General features: G+C 39.8%; 1 protein-coding gene across 2 annotated transcripts; it reads right to left on the bottom strand.

Moving 5' to 3' along the window:
- Positions 1 to 540: 540 nt before the first annotated feature.
- On the bottom strand, positions 541 to 19,332 carry LOC116291641 (cilia- and flagella-associated protein 44). 2 transcript variants are annotated; one of them, XM_089032411.1, is made up of 30 exons: positions 19,185 to 19,332; positions 16,560 to 16,971; positions 15,836 to 15,950; positions 15,249 to 15,411; positions 14,850 to 15,169; positions 14,377 to 14,465; positions 13,759 to 13,949; positions 13,344 to 13,427; positions 13,112 to 13,183; positions 12,792 to 12,839; positions 12,401 to 12,500; positions 10,866 to 12,088; positions 10,552 to 10,622; positions 10,076 to 10,142; positions 9,896 to 9,991; positions 9,601 to 9,657; positions 9,195 to 9,268; positions 8,571 to 8,916; positions 8,031 to 8,219; positions 7,559 to 7,633; positions 6,999 to 7,108; positions 5,381 to 5,507; positions 4,807 to 5,009; positions 4,356 to 4,600; positions 3,751 to 3,926; positions 3,029 to 3,331; positions 2,307 to 2,561; positions 1,812 to 1,979; positions 1,234 to 1,368; positions 541 to 929 (listed from the first exon to the last, which is right to left on the bottom strand). In XM_089032411.1, the coding sequence occupies exons 1-30, from the start codon at positions 19,185 to 19,187 to the stop codon at positions 735 to 737; spliced, it is 5,712 nt and encodes a 1,903-aa protein (XP_088888537.1). In that variant the 5' UTR covers positions 19,188 to 19,332; the 3' UTR covers positions 541 to 734. The 2 variants fall into 2 exon arrangements, with proteins under 2 accessions (XP_088888537.1, XP_088888536.1); XM_089032410.1 differs by lacking the exon at positions 19,185 to 19,332 and having other exon boundaries at positions 16,560 to 18,463.
- Positions 19,333 to 19,897: the final 565 nt, after the last annotated feature.

Below are 19,897 nucleotides of genomic sequence, written 5' to 3'. Positions count from 1 at the left end.
AAAACTCTTATCTTTCATGGAGGGGGGCGACTAGATTTTACTTTGGACGAAACATAATTAGAGGAAAGAGTATCTCTTAACAAGGTGCAAGGTCTACCATGAATGATTTTTATGTACATCCAACAATCACTCCCTGTAAAGCATGCTTCCATGGGGTTCACACCTCCACTACATTCACAATTTACGGCACACAACACTCAACTAACATGGTGATTTTTATCAGAGAACCTACAGAAAAACCCCTTATAAAGTTTGCTCCAGTGTTGGGCGTTGGCACCGGGCTCAAGCTTGTAGGGCATGAGGAGTAGAGGACTATTTGGAAAATCGGGATGAATTAACTTCTCTTTGAAATATTCCAATATTAGTCTTCCGATGATGAGGAAAATACTGGAGTGCAGTGCACTGTGGGACTGTTTCAGGATTTTCAAGACGGCGTCTATTTCGATCCCTAAACCAATCCCACAATGCACTGGTATGCGGGTTTTTCCCTCAACCTCTGAATGGCTTATCCCGGATCGCCCAACAAGAAAGAGAGATCAATTCTAAAAAAGTTATTTTATTCCAAATATTCAACCAAAGCGAGGTAACACAACTCACCGCAATAAATACAATCACCACTACAAAACTGTTTTCCTAAACCGAAAAAAAAAATACTGAAAATAATTGAAAAACGAGATTACAAAAATATTATAACACCATGTGAAATTCTATGTACAAAACAACTGATGATTGTCCTATGCATTAGGTATGGGTGTCTGTCCTGGTGGTAGAGGTGGCTGTGCAGGTGGTAAGATGTGACCACCTTTACGCGACAGTAAGGTGATTTCGTCCTTTAGAGCATCGATCTCCTGGGCTTGAAGTTGGACCAGTTGAATCAATCGTTGTCGTTCACGTACGTCAGCTTTACGCGCCCCGGTGAACTCGGTACCCTGTAATAACGGAACGGAATAGAGTTTGAGAAATAGTTCAAGTTGTGTCACTAGTCAATAATGCGTTCCCGTGCCATCCTGCTTGTCTGTCTGTCTGTCTGTATGTTTGCCTGTCTGTCAGTGTTTGTCTGTCTAGCTGACTGCATGCCTGTTCGTCTCTGTCCGACTGTCTGCATACATGCTATCTGTCTAGTTGTCTGTCTTTCCACCTGCCTGTTTGACTGCCTGTCTGTCTACTCGTTTGTCTGTCTGTCTGTTTATATTTATGTATCTATATAATAACATCTTGTAAGGTTATTCATACCAATGATTTCTGCCTGGAATCCAGCATCTGTTCGAGTTCTTTCTTTTCTTCAAGTAGCACAGTAAACGTGTCTAAGCGTTGCGTGTTCTCGCGGGTTAACTGCGTGATCTTGGATTTGTACGAATCAATCTTCGTCTAAAACCAAAAACAATTGCATTGAGCATTAACATGGCAGGGCTCTTATTCTTGTTTCTAGAGCCTGCGATCGTTTTGGCTTTTTCTCCAATGTTACGACATGCGCAAAACCAGGACGTCATGTACGGAAAGGTAGAATCACCCTCATACATCGTGTAGTGGTTTTGGGTCCTTACAACATTTTTATGTTGAACAAGTAGTGGTGTGTTTCCCTCTGACTGCCGTGCAGGGTAAAGGTAGGAGAATAACGAGAGCGCATTTCGCATTTATAGGGAAAAATACGACAAATTTGTACCGTACTGAAGCTGTACCGAATTCTTCTTCCATAAAAATTTAAATATTATTGTCGTACCGTGACATGACCCTACAACTCCCAGTCATACAAAGCGCTGCATCACTAGTCTCGCTATCTTGTACAAGTTATGAAACACGTCTCTACTTACATCCCATTTAGCAACATCCTTGGCAGCTTTCACCTCTTGTTGCCTCAATTTTTCCTTCAGTTCTTCCACAGTTCTATTCACACTGACCGTCTCCAGTTTCTCTAAGTCAACCAGTCGGCCAAACTTGAGCATCATCATGTTCTCGACTTTCTCGTCTAGTTCGGCAATCTATGAAAACGACAGAAGATTCAATAATTATGGATTCCGCAAGACAACAAGTTGATTAGCTTTGGGAATACGCTTTCTCGTGTCCTACCAAACAGCGCGTGTTTGGAGCATGGAATTTGAGTCACCCTCGACTCAAGAACCCTGACATTCGTACTACGCATGCTCGAAGATGAAACGTCATCTAGTGGAGCATGCGCAGAAAAAATGACATGGCTCTAGAGTTGAGTGGGAATTTTAGTCACTGCGCATGCTCGATGAAATGTCATCTCGTGGAGCATGCGCAGTTAGAATGACAGAGTCAAGAGTGGGATAACACAGTTTCCTCACCTTGGACTCCATAACTTTCTTGTCTCTAATCAGCTGCACATGCTTGTGTCGATGTTCTCTATACAGGCGTTTCTGCTCGTGTTTTTCTTTCTCTAGTTCTTTAATCCTGTGTTGTAACTGGTTGAGGCCTGAGCCGCAGAACACGAGGCAAGGCGACAAGTCTTGAGGGATGGTGTTGTTGATCATGTACTGGATTTGACTCAAGCGTAACACCACAACCACATCGAGCTCGTTCAACTTTTGCTGTTTCTCGCGCTATGATAAGATAACAAAATTTCAGTTTTAATTCGATCTGCAAGTGTGTTAGCTGTGCCCTGACTTTGATCAGTCTAGAGGTTATTTTAGGGTTTGATAAAATTCAGTAAAGAAATGAAATGTAATTAATTATTATTATGAGAATTATTATTATGAGTCCCAAGCACGTGTAAGGACAAGGTTGCGCACTTAGGCAACTTGAAGAAGACCGAGTTAATTGACAAACGCACATAAAAAAATATTGGGAAAAATGGAAGTTCTTTTGGAGTAGGATGCAGTGATAAACAAAAAGTGCTGGCACATCCCAAGGCAATCACGTGCCATGCGGGAAGAATTGATATTGATGATGATGATGTAAAAGCATTCCTAAACAAGCACGCGCAACTAATCGCTGGTATCTCGTATCTCTGCCTGATAAAATAGAAGCGAAGAAAAAAATGGTCATTTCTATATCATGTGTTTTTTACCTGGAAGGCTTCAAGGTCTGCTTCAGCAGTGTTAAGAGCCGAGTCAATAACTTTTGCTTTCTTTACCAAAGCATCGCATTCTTTCTTCAAAGTTTCGCTAGCTTTTTTCTCATCCGCCAGCTCTTCCTCCAAATCTAATCGGTTTTCTCGTAGCTGGCACACTTGGTCGAACAATGCTTGGTCACATCCTGGAGGACAGACAGTATCGTCAAGCTCCTCTGCATCGCTGTCTTCTTCGTCGCTTGATGACAAATCTTCATCACTGTCTTCTTCATCGCTTTCTTCGTCTGAGCCCTTTTCGGTCTGAAAGTGAAGTTGACTGTAAGTTAGTACAGCAATAAAACCAGCGACAACGATAGCAGTGGTTAGGACGACAATGAAGTGTAAATATCGCAACAACAACAACCAGTAATACACAGCATTCAACTCACATGTTGATTTTTACAGAGTGAGAAAACTAGAGAGCCCTGAAAATCCCTGGCCAGTGGCAAGGGAGAGAACAACACAAACAAACTCATCTCGCACATGCAGTTCTGTCAAGACACGAACGCGCAGCCCTTGCTTGAACTACGCATCAGTGAGAGACTGACTATGCAAAGCATTCCTCACTAGCTTCTCTTGTTGGATCAACCAACATGGCGGCTGTTTCATTGTTATTCATATCTCAAGGGATTTTTCGGTAACGTGTTTGTATACCAAAATTAATATCGATGAAATTTTACCTGTGCTTTCTTCTTTGCTCGTTTGATTTTCTTCTTAAAGACTTTGGTCAAAAAGTTTTCGAACTTGTTATTTTCTCCCATAGCGGTCGAGAAGGTTGTGTAGAGCGTCTTTTCTCGATCCAGTAGTTTCTCAATGTCTTGTTTCTTTGCTTCGAGCTTCATCTGACAATCTTCTATCCTGCGAACACAAGGGAATTCCAGAACAATGTAAGAATAAACCATTTTCGATTTTCCAAATTACCGCTGTGTTCCTTGATTGTAGCCTCGTATCAGTGCCTAAATATTCACAAATACCAACGGTAAAGTAAAGAATGCACAACTTTAACAATACAAACACTTTGAAATTCCACGGACTTTGACTGGAACACATGAATATTCTACATAAAATCGAGGCTAACCCTGAGCAACAGAGAACTCGATACTGGAGTATGAATACAAAAAAAAGAGAAGCAAGCTTTTACGCTTTTTCACTTGTTTTTGATAGTTTTGTGTTTTGTTTTCATAGAACGGTTCTATTTTGTTTTGAGTGTACGTGTAATCTTGTTTTTCTCATTGCTTCGTTTTTCTGTTTAGTTTTATTATGCTTCCTATTTTAATATGTCTCACCTTATCCTGCATTTCTTCTTTCTCTGTCAGTTTAGTATTCACTTTAGTAGCGTAGACATTCTCTCTCTTCTCGAACTCCTTCAATAACATGTACTCCTCGAACAGCGTGACCTGGCGCAGATCAGCGCACTTCAAGGCCACATCCAGGTGTTGTTTATCGTGGCGTAACGTGCGCAAATCCGCGTCGAATTTCTTCATCATGTTTTGGATGTTGTCAATCAAAACATCTTGCTCGTACTGCAACCTGTGTAAAAAAATAAAAAATACCGGGTCGATAAATGACCTTTTAATAATCCTTTACATACCCGCTATACAATGTTAAAAGTCCCCAAAAAAGTCAAAAAAGTATTTTTGGACTGGGCTGCCACAGGCAACCCAGTAATTATATCCAAATGTTAATTTTGGGCTAACTGTGTAGAGATGACGTCACAAAACAGTATTCTGACTTACTTTATTTGCTCCTCTTGTTGAATCTGGAGCTCTAGAGGAGAAGGTTCCTCTGGTACTTCTTCCAACAGGGGCTCGGGCGTGCCCTTATCTGTGGGTCCACTTAGACTGGATTTCGGTCTTCCACCAGAATGGACCGATACTGAAGATACTGACCGATCACGTGCTTGGGTACCAGGCTTACTCTGCCCTCCCTGCTTACCAGCCTGAAATAACGTCAGGGGAAAAGATTGTTCGTTGGGTACAGACATCAAAAATAATACACAAAGATTAAAATTACAATGAAAATCTCTCTCGTCTACGCTCTGATTGTTCCACTCATGTCATCAATAGACCATTATCAAGTTCCAAATTCCCGCTGTGTTCCTTGATTGCAAACATCAATGGTAAAGTTAAGGATGCACAACTTCGACAATACAATTTCTTTGAAATTCCACGGACCTTCACTGGAACACATGAATATTCTACACAAAGTCGAGGCCTGAGCAACAGAGAACTCCAAACTGGGGTAGTCTATACTGTCGATCCCTTTGGCATGTCTTGTTTATTTTTATGTTATTGGCTTGGGTAGACTTACCTCTCCACCGCCGCCAAATCCACCAAATCCGCCAAAACCCCCACCAGACTCTTCTCCATGTCCATCCTGCTTTGTCAGGAGTTCTTTCTTAAACTCAAGAAGACGTTCTCGCGTATACTCAAGACGCCTAAAAAATATAAAGAAAAGATGAGTGAAATGTTTCTAGAGAAAGAAATACAGGTTGCGCGCGTCAAAAAGAAAAACATTGCGCGCGCTTAACGTAAGGTGTCCCCTGCGCGCGCAATTGTTTGAACCAAACTTTTACATCACAAATAACTGTCATTGCACGAGCGATATCATTTGATTGTCGTGTTCATCGTCGCCTCATTGTCCCGTAAGCGGCAGATTCACAGCTAACGGTAAGAAAAGGCGAGATGAACAATAATTTCCGAGCGAAAATGGAAGAACTTGGGTCAGTAAGCATGGAAAGTTCATCATCAACTGGAAAAGAGCGAAGTGAACATGAACAACGAGTGCAAAATACAGCAGCATACATGGCTGCTCTGAAGGTCCAGGTGGAGAAAACATTTTTGGATAAGAAGCACGAGGCGCTGGAGAGATGGATGAAGAAAAGTCAAGAAGACAGCCACAGAACGATTAAGAGAGTTTGTTACAAAGCTGAAAGCGTGATTCACGGGATGGTAGAGGCAAAGAAAAAAGCGATGCAAGACATGGTGAAGAAAATGGAAAAAGACTTGCAAGAAGAACTGAAACATCTGAAAGAAGAAACGAGAAGAAAAACTCTACGAGAATTTATCGAGAATAATGGACGGTACCTCGATAAAGAAAAACTAACTAGAATCGCTAACCTTAAAACCGCGAGTGAGAAGATTGAAAAAAGTCAGTCTATAGTTCAAGACACATTGATATCGATCAAGGAACGACCACTGCAGGTGACGCCCACGATACAAGAACTACAACTCAACGGTTTGTCCACATGCGGAGAGAGAGGAGTTTCAGCGCGATATCCCAAAGAAATCTCTTCCAATCAGGAAACCAAAATGGCCGAACTAATCGGAGAAAAGGAACCTATTTGTCATACAGAGATGTGTCTATTCACCAGCCTGAACCAACCACAGGAATCCCATGACAAGAAATGTGATAAAAATCCACAGGAATCTCCTAAGGAGATATGCGTAACAATAAGAGATCCCAACAGAGGGACCTTAGTTACTTATCAATTTGATTCCCGAAGGGTGACACCGAAAAGTGAGAGGGACGAAGAAGGGAGCGAATCGAGCATGGCAGACGATGAGAGCCCGTGGTTCACGTGTACAGCATGTTCTCGAACGAGCCTTGATATGCAAATGTGTTCAAGGTGTAGAGACAGCTATTACTGTGATGAAGACTGCCAGAAGAATGACTGGATGGCTCACCAGCACACATGTACGGAATATACAAACTACTAACTTATTAGATGTAACAATAGGGTGGATTTGTGTGATGTCTTAATATCGTGCATTTTGATTGGCTCAGAGAAAAACCCAGTTAAGTGTCGAGAAACTCTACTTCCTCGCTTGACTCAAGTTTGTATTTTTTTTCGTTTGTTTAATGTTTTATCTTGAAAATAAAGGAAGGACTAAATACAACGTCTTGTGGTAGATAGTGTTGTAGTTACCTTTCAGGTTGTTCGTCTGGACGCATTTCTGGTACTTTCGGGATTGGACGGCGAGCGTGCAATTCAATCTTCTTCTGCATTTCTTCGATTTTGATGATGTTTTCTTTGGCCTTGATAAAGAAAGGTAATGATAATGTAGGAAGATTATAACGAATGATAGGGGTGATGATGATGATGATGATGACATAAATTTATATGGTGATGGTGGTGATGACATGAAGATATGACGATGTCATGATATGATTATGATGGTAATGATGATGATAATGGTGATGATGGCGATGATATGATGGTGATGATGCTAATAATGCAATATGATAATTGTGATAATGATGGTCATGATAGTAAAGATTATATGATGATAAAAAATAATAACTAATAAATTAGTCTACTTTTAATACATTAATATATTAATTTTACCATCGTAAAAAGCATTGAGATTGTATGATTATGCGTTTTTAAGAAATAAATATTATTACCATTATTATTTTGATATGATTAGCATGATGATAATGACTATTAATTCAACTTTTAGAGCGTATGTTCAGCTGCATGGTTACCTCTTTGATGATGGCGATCTTTTTATTCCTCAGAGCCAAGAAGTTTTGGTTGAATTCAAACTTATACTGGTGAATCTAAATAAAAAGGAAGAAAGAAACGTTTTACAAATTGAGATTGATTGCAATCCTCAGCAAGACAGAATGGGTGACGGGTAAGGATTCAGTTGCAACACATGTGCAAAGAAGAAAAATAAAATTGATTCAAGAGCTGGTTGGTTCAATATTTCATAATATACCATTTTCGAGTTCCAAATTACCGCTGTGTTCTTTGATTACAGACTCATTTACACAGGCTTAGCCTCAGTGTCTAAATATTCACAAAATACCAACGGTAAAGTAAAGAATGCTTTAACTTCAACGCTACAAACACTTTGAAATTCCACGGACCTTCACTGGAACACATGAATATTCTACACAAAATTCGAGGCTAACCCTGAGCATAAGAGAACTCGAAACTGGAGTATTTCCTAACCTGATCCAGTAGCTTGAGAAGCTGTAGCCTCTTCTTCTCGGCATTCACTCTCTGACTCTCTGGCACCACGTAGTCTTTAGCGGTTTTCAGCTTGTAGTCTCCCATGTTTTCTTTAGCTTCTTTGATGGCTGCTTTGTCTTTAGGATCCTCGTAGTTTTCATCTGGCTTGTTACGATTCAGTTCATCCCACTGTGACAAACATACATTATTATAATTCATGAAAAGGTAATTTTTTGCAACTAACTACAATTTTTTTGCGGGCGCCATTGTTTTCTTGTAGTCTTCCTGTGGTATCCATAATGTCGTTTTTTGTCTAAAGACGCGCGCGACAAAAATGTTCTAGTGCATTTTTAATTGATTTTTTCACTAGTTTACGTTGTGGAGGACACTTTTTTGACCTTGAATTAAAAATAATAATAATCAAGGTTGAGTTATTGAGTTGAGAATATGTGAGTTATTCTAGCCGTGCCTTGACGTTGATCAGCCGAAAGGTTGTTTCTGTGTTCAATGTGTGGGGTCGCGTGAAAGAGAATCCCTTACCTGTGCTTGTCTATTCATTCTCTTTATTCTCCTAGCTTCAGCCTTCTCCAGCGCCTTCGCCACTTTACCACCCAGCTGACTCTGTCCTTGGGCTGCCTGTTGTTGAAGCTGCTGTTGCTGTTGCGGTAGCATCTTCTCTGCTGTGCTCTGCCTTCTCATCTGCCTGACCGCCGATTTCTTGTTCGTCCCACCGTCCTGTCCCTCTTGGCCCTTACCGGTGGTGCCCTCGGCTTCTTGTAGCAAGAGGTGGAGGTAGTCTGGCTTAGAGGCACGGAATGATGACACAAGATGTTCCGTGAGAAACGCGCGCAGGACTATTCGCTCGCACTCGACTTCATCTTTAAACCTAGTGTGAATAACAAAACAAATCGCATTTTTCAATACGCCTCTTTACCTTGGGCGTAATTTTTTTTTCGTTTCAGACCACGTGTCATTCCCTAGAGTATCATTTCTTTGTTTAACGGTTGCGCATGCATGAGAAGACACATTAATATGATTACAAATCAAACAAAGAATCTTATTCTCAAGAGAGTGACACGTGGTCGGAAATGAGAAAACTGTCAAGTTATCACAAATTTCATAAAGCATAAGGGTCTATAGTAGACGTATATTGCATATTGTTACCGTTTTTGCAGTTTTTTCAACCCAATGGACTGTTTTTCAGATTCCCATTCCAGTTCTTTGCGCACCAGCTCCATCTATTATCACAAGCAATAACAATGAATACCAATTATCATTAGTATGTTAATGTTTAGTATAAGCTCATAGCAGTCACACTGCTTCAACATGCCAAAACATTGAAATGGCTTCCCATAAGAATACTTTACTGACTTACAGCACGTGCATGGTACAAAATGTCGTAACATCGAAATGCCTTGAAATTGTCTTCCAAGAACTAATCCCATCACAACGCTTAATACGTTATGGCTATGGAAAGATACAGTACGGCTACCAATTTGCCGTATCTTTACCCACTCATACAAAAACCACTTTATTTCAAAACGACATCGATCCTTGAGGCGCTGCTTACCTTTTCTTGTGTCTTGGCTTTAAGCTCTTCCTTGATTTTTGGATCAACTACAAATTCCTGAAATAGTTTTCGCAGATAAATGTTAAGTAAAAGCCAAACATGCAACCTTCTGGTGCTAATTGTTGCTATGGTTACTATCACTATGGTTACAACAGCCCAATTCTCAGGGATAATTTATCACTTGTACACTTGATAATTTATCACTTGATCCTTGTACAGATCATTCTGCTGCTATGGCTACTCAGCATTACCATGGTCAGTATCCGTTACCATGGTTATCACTATGGTAACTCACCTCTGTTTTCAGCTGCACGTGACTCGGTAGCTCTTGGTTTCTGTTCATCAGCTGCTTGAATGCTTTTCTCAGGTTTGTGATCTTTCTTCTTATGTTCTATTAGGTGAAAATAAAATATGTTTAGGGTAGGTAAATAAAACAAGACATAATTTTCATATAGTCTTCAAGAGATTCACTTACTTGTTTTTTCTCTTCAGCGAGTTTCATCATCCTGTCATGCTCAGCTTTCTGTTTTTCCAGCTCGATACTAAAGATATATAAAAGACATTTTTATTTTGATATTTTGTTACAAGAGGGTGCGAAACAAAGGCATGGCTGCCATATTGATGGCTGCGATGGCGTAAGGCACACAAGAAGAACATCAATCCCCAGGTATGGTAAAGGGCAGTATTTCATGATTCTTCATGATTTTCCATCATGGCAAACTGTCCATCATGCAAACCAAGCACATCATGCGAGAAAAAAAATCAGCCAATTAAAATTCTAGAAAACGTCACGGTCACGGCACGTCACGTCACGGTCACGGCACGGCACGTCACGTCACGGCACGGCACGTCACGTCACGGTCACGGCACGGCACGCTTACGGCACTTAGCTCTATGACCAGATATTCTTGTACACCCTGGTACATCGTGGCAGTACCTCATGTGACATACCTGTAAAAGTTCGGATCGTCAATGTCATCTACTTTCTTCTGAATCTCTTGACCGTCTTCTCCAATCAGTTTCTGTTGAAAAGAACATCATTAAATATAATCAACCTGTAGTTATATACAACTTTCTGTAAAAATCTCCAGCCAAGCCTCAATTTTATTAAATCTCGGAAAACCTTTTGACTTATCTAAGTATGGACAAGACTAGCTCCGACAAGATTAAATAGGAATTTAGCATTTAGTGCGTTTTGATCTAAGGTATTGCGTGAATGACGTCATAGATATTGACATCACGTGATTATAAATGACGTCACATACCTTTGGCGATGGTAGCGATACTTTATGCGGTACTTTGATTCCTTTCAAGGCTTTATCCATAAACTTGTGCACAAAGAAGTTTCCATCGTGACCAGTCGTAAAGACATACTTGTCATCAAAACTCGTCTTGATCTTAGTGATGGTACCGTTATGGTTGTCATGGATACTGAACGACCAATAGGAGGAGAGGTGTTCCAGCTCTGTGTCTTGCTCCAAAGGGTGGATACGAACAGCGCCATTGTCCATGCCAAAGATTATGAATTTTTTGGAGTTGGTGAAGTAGACCGACCGGATGGGAACGTCGTTGCTGTTGTCTACTGGGATGCAACGCTTAGGTTCTCCTGACCGGTCTTCTGTCCCTGGTGGTGGGGGAGGCTTGTCATCAAACGCACACTCATAAAGGTATCCAGCATCCCAGCCATCCATGGAGAGGTAGAACCTATCGGTAGTCTTCCCATAGTAGAATCCATGAATGATCTGGCTTGGACCATGGTCTCGTTTCTCCTCCTCTTCCTCTTTTTCGTTTTCCTCTTCTTCATTCTCGTCTTCCTCCTCTTCTATCCCTCTTTCACGTCTTCTAGCTCGTTCTGCCTCCTTTTTCTTCTGCTTCTCCGCCTTCTCCTTCGCTTTGATGGCGTCCTTCTCAGCCTTCCTAAGCTTGTCTTTAACGCTTTTAAAGAAGAACTCGGTAATCTTCAAATTCTGTAGCGGCAAATGATAGGTTTTGCTTGTATCATGTTCCCCGTGCTGTGGTGCCTCCACCTCTAACACCGTACCATCCTTGCAGCTCACCAACACACCTTTCCCCTTCTTGCCCTTATTTGACCATACGATAGACACGACAGGAGAAGCAGTCTCTATAAACCCAATAGGTTTATAAGTATCTCCTATAGTGAAGAAAAACACGGTACAGTCGTCACTTCCTGTAGCGAGCAGCTCTCCATCGTAGTCTATAGTAATAACAGTCACAGGTTTGGTGTGAGGCTTGAAGGCTTGGGTCAGAGTCAGCTCGTAGTTCGACTTGGACTTCTTTGAACGTACTTGGGAAAGATCGACCTTGTTAAGGGTGAGTAGTCGTACCACGCCATCAGCAAACCCTGCTAGAATGCTGGTGCCCTTGGCGTCGACCATCTTGGGGACCCACAGTAGATTTGAACCACCAGAGTTGTATTTTTTGTGGCAAATTTGTTTCTTGGACAAATAGTCATAGACACGGACAGTATCTGTAAGGAAAGGAAAACCATGCATATTTTATGTCAATTATGCAGGATATAACAAGTGCTCTGAAATGGAAGATCAAATTGAAGTGATGGGTGTGTATGTGTGGGGAGGTGTAGGTGGTGTGTGGGGATGGGTGAGTGGTGTGAGGAGATGTGGGTGGTGTGTGGGGAAATGTGTGTGGTGTGTGGGGAGGGGTGCGTGGTGTGTGGGGAGGGGAGGGTGGTGTGTGGGGAGGGGTTGGTGGTGTTTGGGCAGGGGTGGGTGGTGTGTGGGATGGGGAGGGCTCCCTGACAGTCTTATGAAGTACAACTTACGGTCAACTCCAGTCGTGGCAACAAAGTGAGCAACAGGTGAAGTATCCATTCCTGTGATGATACCAGCATGGTATGAAAACAAGTGCTCTGGAGCATGGCTCTGCAATATGGCAATACAAGGAATATGAGTTATGATGATGTAGAGTTCAGAAGAATCAGACCAGAACATAAGGAAAAAAACACCAAAAGGATTATCCACATTAGCCACATTCCTTCCTTCCTTCCTTCCTTCCTTCGTTTGTTCGTTCGTTCGTTCGTTCCTTCATTCATATGTTCATTCATTCATCCATTTATTTACTCCTTTTTTTATTTGTCTAACCATTGGATCAACTGCATGGTTATTTTTTTCATCACCTTCTAATGTCGCAGTGCATGCCCATAAGGTACTTACAGTATGTGTAAAGGAGAGATCAAGCTTCCATATCCCACCAGCTGCATCCTGTAAGGATAACATTATATTATAGTAATCAATTTAAAGTGTCCATCATTTTAAAAAACAATGATATAACAATCAAATAATATTATTGGAATAATTCCCATTGTAAGTAATCATCTAGACTAAAGTCCTTTTACCCTTGACTTCATCGCTTGCTGCGACAAGAGGTTTTTTTTTTGGATGCAAAAGAAAAATAAAGGTAGTCCATTTGCTTCACAAAAAGAAAAAACGAAAAAAGTATACTTGCGTCAAGTCTAGTAATCATCTACACTCACCTGCGCATACCAAATGGGTGCTTCACTGTTCACGGCTTTCTGCATGGACATCAGCTTGACGTCAGTACCAACCTGATGATCATGATCAAAATTTATTATAATATTTGTATAAGAACTGACAAGGCCAAGAATCATGCCAGCTCTTTAATCATGCCTCCTCCAACCACACCCCGCTCAACAGTATAACCTGTATTTATTGGAATAGAGTGTTTAATATGATGCACAACCATACCTTCAGTTCATACATTGGATCAACTTCAAATAGGGATCCTTCCTCATCGGTGTCGGCAGTGTCTATACTTTCAAAATCCCACACCTGAAAATAGAGTGTGAATATATTTTACTATATTATAGAAATAAAGAAAGAAATACAAAATGTGTGTATCTGCTGTGTGCAGTTATATGGGGGAAATATTAAAAAATTTTAACATTCTTTGAATGTTCTGATAACCTCCAATTGTTCTATAGCTGCACTAGTGATTGCACAGGAAGTAGGTCTTCTTATTTCAATTATTTTTCAGCCATTATTTGGATATGAAAGACAATTGAAAATAGAAAGTGTGCATGCAGACATGCCGTGTACTCTCATAAGGCATGTACCCCCCAACCAATAAGAAAGTTAGATTTATAAGAGCTGTATCACCCACCTTCACATATCCATCAACACCAATACTCATTAGTTCTCCCTCATCCATGAAGAACTGTTGTATCATCCCTTGATGGCAGGTCTTCTTGCCTTTCTTGCAGATCTCTACCTTGATCAGTCCTCCTTCCCACAACAACATGTTACCCCAGTCAGAACCTGACAAGACTTTGCCATCTGGTAATTCCACAAACCCTGTAGAAACATAGGAATTCATTTACATATCATGGCCATAGCAATCGTTGAAAACCTGGGGGGGGGGGGGGGGGGACACAAAGTCACTTCTCAACAGGTGATCACAAAAGGATGATTATTTATTTTGAGATATTACTTATTGTTACTTTTATACCAAGCCCCCTGGCCCCTATGGAATATACACCCCTGGATAATGATTAGCACTATTTATTAAGGATCTGATCCATGGTCATTTTTTACCTGTGGGGGGGTTGGGGGTGGCAGAATTGTTGTGGGTCACTTTTAAAAATGAGGGGTCACTTCCAAAAAAACTAATGCCTTTTGTCAATTGGTGCTTGTAATGAGGGAGTCATATATATGCATTCTTAGTTATATTAAAAAAACTGCCCCCCTCTCACAGGTAATGAAAAATCAGCCCCTAATTTACCTTCAATGTCAGATATTTCCTTTGCTCCAAACTTCCCAATCAAGCCTTGAAGCTTGAGGCCAGTAAAAGTGTTTGCCATTGTCCAGAATCTGTTGAGGAATGAGGTATCAAATGGAATCAATTGTGCAAGACAAGTATCATTAGTGTGAAAGTATTATATAAAATATATATTATAAAATATTATCTTCAATAATATTGATAATCATCTTCCATTACCAAAACCATCATCATGATCATCATTATCATTATCCTTACTATCATCATCATCATCATCACCACCACCATCATCATCATCATTGTTACCAAAACCATCATCATGATCACCATGATCATTATTCATCATCAATATCATCATTATCATCGTCATCATCATTATTCATCATCAATTTCATCATCATCATTGCTACCATCACCATCATCAACACCATCATCACAATCACCCTAATCATAGGGATATCTAGCACACTATCTACCTTATGTGACCAGATCCACCAGTAGTAATATGTCCTTCATTATCAGGAGAAAAAGCAACCTGGTAGATATCTTGAGCGAATGCTTTAGTCCTCAGCGAGATCTTCTCTTTCTTCCAGTCCCAGATAGTCATCATATAATCTGGTGAGCTACCAACAGAAGCCAGCTGTGTTCCATCAGGAGAAAAGTCAAGGTTTGCATATGCTACCTCTGTACCGTCACGCAATACTCTGTATAGTTTGAGTGAAGGGTACTCAAAGATATTGATATCTGGTTTGACTCCTTTTTCAGCCACAGCAAAGTATTTTCTACTTGGGTGAACCTGTTTTTGAAAAGATGGGAACAATAGCTGCAACAGTGCCCTTGTAATATGGAAACATTTCTGTGTAAATTTCACTTACAGCTATTGCGCCAATGCCGCCACCACCAGTTGTTCGGAAGTACGACTGTTCTTGAGTTTTGATGTTAAGCAGCTGTACGACATTACCAGCTGAGAAGAGAACTGTATCTTCATCCATGACATGAAGGTTTGACCTCCTTGTGCACTCATATCCAAATGAATGGCTTTATTTGGTAGTATTGGTCAAAGAAAAATGGTGTTTTTATTTCAAGATGAAATAAAGAATGACCTTAGACCTGTAACCTGCATTTAAATCATACTTATTGAAACATGAAACAACCTCAGGGCTGATCAAAGTCAGGGCATGGCTAACTCACTAAACAAATTTTCTTTAATTCTTTTTTCACACACTTTCCCCCCACCACCTCTCCCCTTGCTTGGGTCTGAATACCTGTGTCAAACATAGTGTAGTGTTTTTATTACCCGATGAATCTCTGTTCTTAAATTTTAAGCAAGGGAGAGACCCAACAAACTCTACTCTTATGTGATATCAAGACTGACAGGGAATTAAAGATGAGAGCACTACTACTACCACACCACCCTTGATTCCATTCATAATAAGATGTGACTTAATTTTTTCTAGGATACTGTAAAGTGATTAGTTGATCAGGAATTCCCTCTGTACGATATGGTTTTGAAGCAACGCCATCATAGTCATAATAGAAATCATCAGGTAATGCATCCTCTTCTTCATCACCTTCACCTGGAATGAAAAACAAGAAAATATCAGTCAAAAGATCATTTTATTCATTTGATGGTTACAAACCCTTGTCAATGCAAAAGTGCATGAATATTTCTAAACTCTAATTGGATCTGGAAGAACCTATAGTACATGAAAATTACTCTGTGAATTTTTTAGGTACCCTACCAAATTGTGTAGTTTTTTTGGTTTTTTTTATTTCTTTTATGGATGCCATTCAAACAAACAATTTCATTCTAAAGAGTATGACATAAACTTCAAATGTGCTCAACTTGTTTATTATATTGTATATTCCCATTCATTTGAGGAGTACTGTAAGGGTTGGTGTATGCAATCTCTCACCAATGTGGCCCGGTTCAAATTCTAGGCTTGCCAGTATTGTATGTGAGTGAAGTTGTTTGTCGATTCTATCCTATGCTTTGAGAGTTGTTTTTCAGGGTTCTCCGGTTTTCCTCCCTCCTCAAAAATCAACTTCTAAATTCTACTTTGATCTTGGGCTTTCAACTAGTTGGAACCTGGCACTGTTGTAATTGTCCCACACTGTGATAAAAAGCCAAAGCTTACTAGTTTTCTTTATATAGAATTATGTATTTATATATACAGTATTTTTACCTTGAATGGTTGGTACACCCTCTTCTTGATTTTCCTTACTCTCTTGTTCTTGTTGCTCTTCCTTTTCTCCTTCACTTGACTCAATACTTTCTCCTTTCTCATTCTTTTTACTCTTTTTAGACTTCTTCTTTTTCCCTTCCTTTTCTTTTTCATTTTCATCATCTTTACCTTTTTCATCTCCATCCTTTTCTTTGCCATCCTCTGAAGGTCCTCCTCCTGTCTCATCTCCAGAGCCACCTTTTTCATTTTTGTTATTTTTTAGGTTACTATCAGAAGCTTGCTTCTCAGCACTTCCACCAGCATCAGCACCACCAGCTTTGCCATCAGCATTTCCAGCGCTTACATCATCATTTTTATCACCATTATCTTGGCTTGATTCAGCTGCAGCAGACTTTTCTTTTTCATCACTATCCTGTTTAGGAATAGATTTATCATCAGTACCGATATCACTGTCCTTTTTTACTCTATCTGGTACCTTGTCCTTTGATTCTTCCTGAGAAGAATCCTGAACATCAGTATTACTTGTAACATTGTTCTGAGGTACAGGTTCACTCATTGGTGGAGAAACTTCGTCACTAGTTTCTTCCCCCTTGTCAAGAGTTTTTTCTCCTGATTTACCATCAACGTTAGAATCATCAAAACTTGACTGTGAACCATGAGATTTTGATTCTGTTTCAGTGGCACTACATTTTGTGACGTTAGGATCAGTTTTACTGTCTCCTGACATCTTGGCGGAAGCTGTAGCACCCTCTTTATCAGTTGAAGGACCAGCAGTACTCTCATCACCAGCACCATCAACACCTCCTGATCCTTTTTGTCCCTCGTTATCACCTTCTCCAGCTGTTTGCTCCGTAGAACCTTCATCGGTCTTACCACCAGACTTTGTTTCTTGATCATGATCCTTACTAACACCCTGATCTTGAATATGTCCATCATCTTTCGTTAAAGACTTTGATGCATCCTCCAAAGGAGCCTTTCCTGAGCCTGGTCTGGATCTTCTTGTTCCAGTCCCTGGTCTAGAGGTCCCTGAACTTGGTCTGTCAGCAGCACCACTACTAGTTTCTCCTACAGGAGCCTTTCCTGAGCCTGGTTGAGATATTTTTGAACCAGTCCCTGGCTGCAAGGTTCCTGAACTTGGTCTGCCTGCAGAATCACTACTAGTTCCTTTAGCACCTATTTCATCTTTTGCAACTTCACCACCAGTGTTATCACTAGAAATGTTACCAGTTTCACCAGAAGTTGTGTTATCACCCCCGCTGCCTGACCCTTTAGGATCATTACCATCATCAACCCTTGCTTTGTCACTTGTTCCTTCAACTACTTCTTTTTTTGTTCCCTCATTCTCAGCAGTTTCAGCAAACTTAGATTCTCCCCTCTCATTAACTGGAGTTTTAGATTCATCTTCACGATCTCTGGAAACAGACACCTCTTCTTTTTTATCCGACTGCTCGTCTTTCTCAACTGAAATATCGCCGTTGCTATTTTCACCAGAAGCCACTTCAGTGTCAGTCTTGGAAACTATTATCTCTGGCTTATCATTATCATTGGTATCTATCTTCCCCGTTTTGTTAGTATTTGGTTCATCAAAGACCCCAGAACCTTCCTGTCCCCCCTCATCAACATCGCCTTTCGCGGTCTTGTCTTTATTTCCCTCGTCTTGCTCATTTTCACCAGTCGATTTTAGAGTTTCATCGGTAGACTCTCTACTACTTCCATTTTCGGGGCCATTTTCGTCATCATATTCGGCATCTTTGAGTTGTAGTCTTCTCAACGCTTCTGCTTTAAGTTTTCCAGTGGCAGACTTTAGGCTATGTTTGCTACTTTGGCTGGAATTGGGCTTCGAATCGTCGTCGTTGTCCGACATTTTGGATTATAACTTTGTCTGTTCGAATATCCGTTGCTATGGTGATTCTTATTTACTACTACTACCGCTGTCCTCTTTGTATCAAGTAAAATCGTTTCAAATTTTTTATTATTTTCGCTTAAATTTCGTCCTTTTTTACAAAATATTTGTTTTAAAGGTATTAAACATGGTAAATGTATAATTTAATGATAGAAAAAACTCGTAGGCGTCTTATTTTTGTGATTTTTTAAATAGCCCTACATTGTACTTTTATGAACTAATTTTTTATCATAGTATCATTGAGTATATTTGATATGAAAAATATATGTTCAAGAAAAGCTGCTCCCTTTTGTGAAATCTTGATAATTTTACTTTCAACTTGTTCAACTTGTAAGGCTAATATCTGAGCATAAATTTTATGATACTTTTTAATATATCGCTTGTCCTCGCGAAAACTAGTAAGAAAAAGTGTCGCCTTTTTTTTTGCGGAACCAGAGTAATACTGAAGCCCATTGAGCATGGGGAATCTGCCATAAGGTTTCATTTATGGACAATATTTAAGCTTATGCTCACCTATTTTCTTTTCTATAAAATGCATTGAATTATAAGCTAAAATTAAGCTTAGGTCCGTTGGCAGTTTTCCCCACTAATACTCGGTCGAATTTTTAGTCGAAACTCTAACTGGAATATGATGGCCATTTTTTATTAATTTAGTATTTCAAATACATCAGTTCAAAATCATTTATCATATTAAAAATACGATAACAAAAGCTTTAACTTACCATGATGAATGAAAGCCCAAAGCTTGATTCACCTGTCAAGACTTCTTTCTATCTATCTTATTCGTTCTGATCCTAGGATTTTCTTCTTATTTCTCCAGGGACACTTTAATACTATAATCATGATTAGATTTTTTGTAAATGCATAAAATATATAGGCGAAAAGGAGAATTTTCCTAAAGCGTTTGTTTGAGGATTTTCCTTCGCCTTACAATGTCTCATAGCAACCGAAAACTGAAAGTGACGTCACGAAGTAAAAAAAACTTTATGGGAGGGGAGGGGACGGAAAGAAAATGGGAGAGCATGAAATAAAGATTAAGACTCTTCTGTTTTCTTAAGTAGGGTTTTAGTTCTAGGCTTAAGCTTCTTCAGCTCGCTCGAAACAAAAATAACAACAACAAAAATTGCGACGTTTTTTATGTCAGGAAGTGGTGTAAAAAAAGATATAAATAAGCGTATCCTTATCAATTAATATCTCATAGAAGCCGTATACTTCTGTCTACATATATATTAGAACAAAAACATTATCAGAACGCTTCATGTATACGCTAGAGTACACATAAATTATGCATACATTATACGATGACGCGTTGCATTGCAGAGAATTCGATGGCTTTTGGCTGAAATTCTGTTAGTTATATCTATATTTTCTTTCATTTTCGTTTTCAGCTTAAAAAGAAAAAAAGTACAATGACTTGTACAAAAAATCTTGAATA

This window comes from Actinia tenebrosa, unplaced genomic scaffold (genome assembly GCF_029948245.1).
Source record: "Actinia tenebrosa isolate PJP-AT-01 unplaced genomic scaffold, QUT_ActTen_1.0 PGA_scaffold0__85_contigs__length_37466705, whole genome shotgun sequence".
In the NCBI taxonomy this organism is placed as follows: domain Eukaryota; kingdom Metazoa; phylum Cnidaria; class Anthozoa; order Actiniaria; family Actiniidae; genus Actinia; species Actinia tenebrosa.
This window is presented reverse-complemented; position numbering and strand designations above follow the sequence as displayed.

What these genes read in the sequence shown, in the direction of transcription:
- LOC116291641 (XM_089032410.1), bottom strand. Translation starts at nt 18,423, where the DNA reads ATGTCGGACAACGACGACGATTCGAAGCCCAATTCCAGCCAAAGTAGC. An exon ending in AAGCCAAGACACAAGAAAAG is followed by an intron (nt 9,269 to 9,600) that starts GTAAGCAGCGCC and finishes TTGTGATAATAG; the next exon opens with ATGGAGCTGGTGCGCAAAGA. An exon ending in TTCTCAAGCTACTGGATCAG is followed by an intron (nt 7,634 to 8,030) that starts GTTAGGAAATAC and finishes CTTTTTATTTAG; the next exon opens with ATTCACCAGTATAAGTTTGA.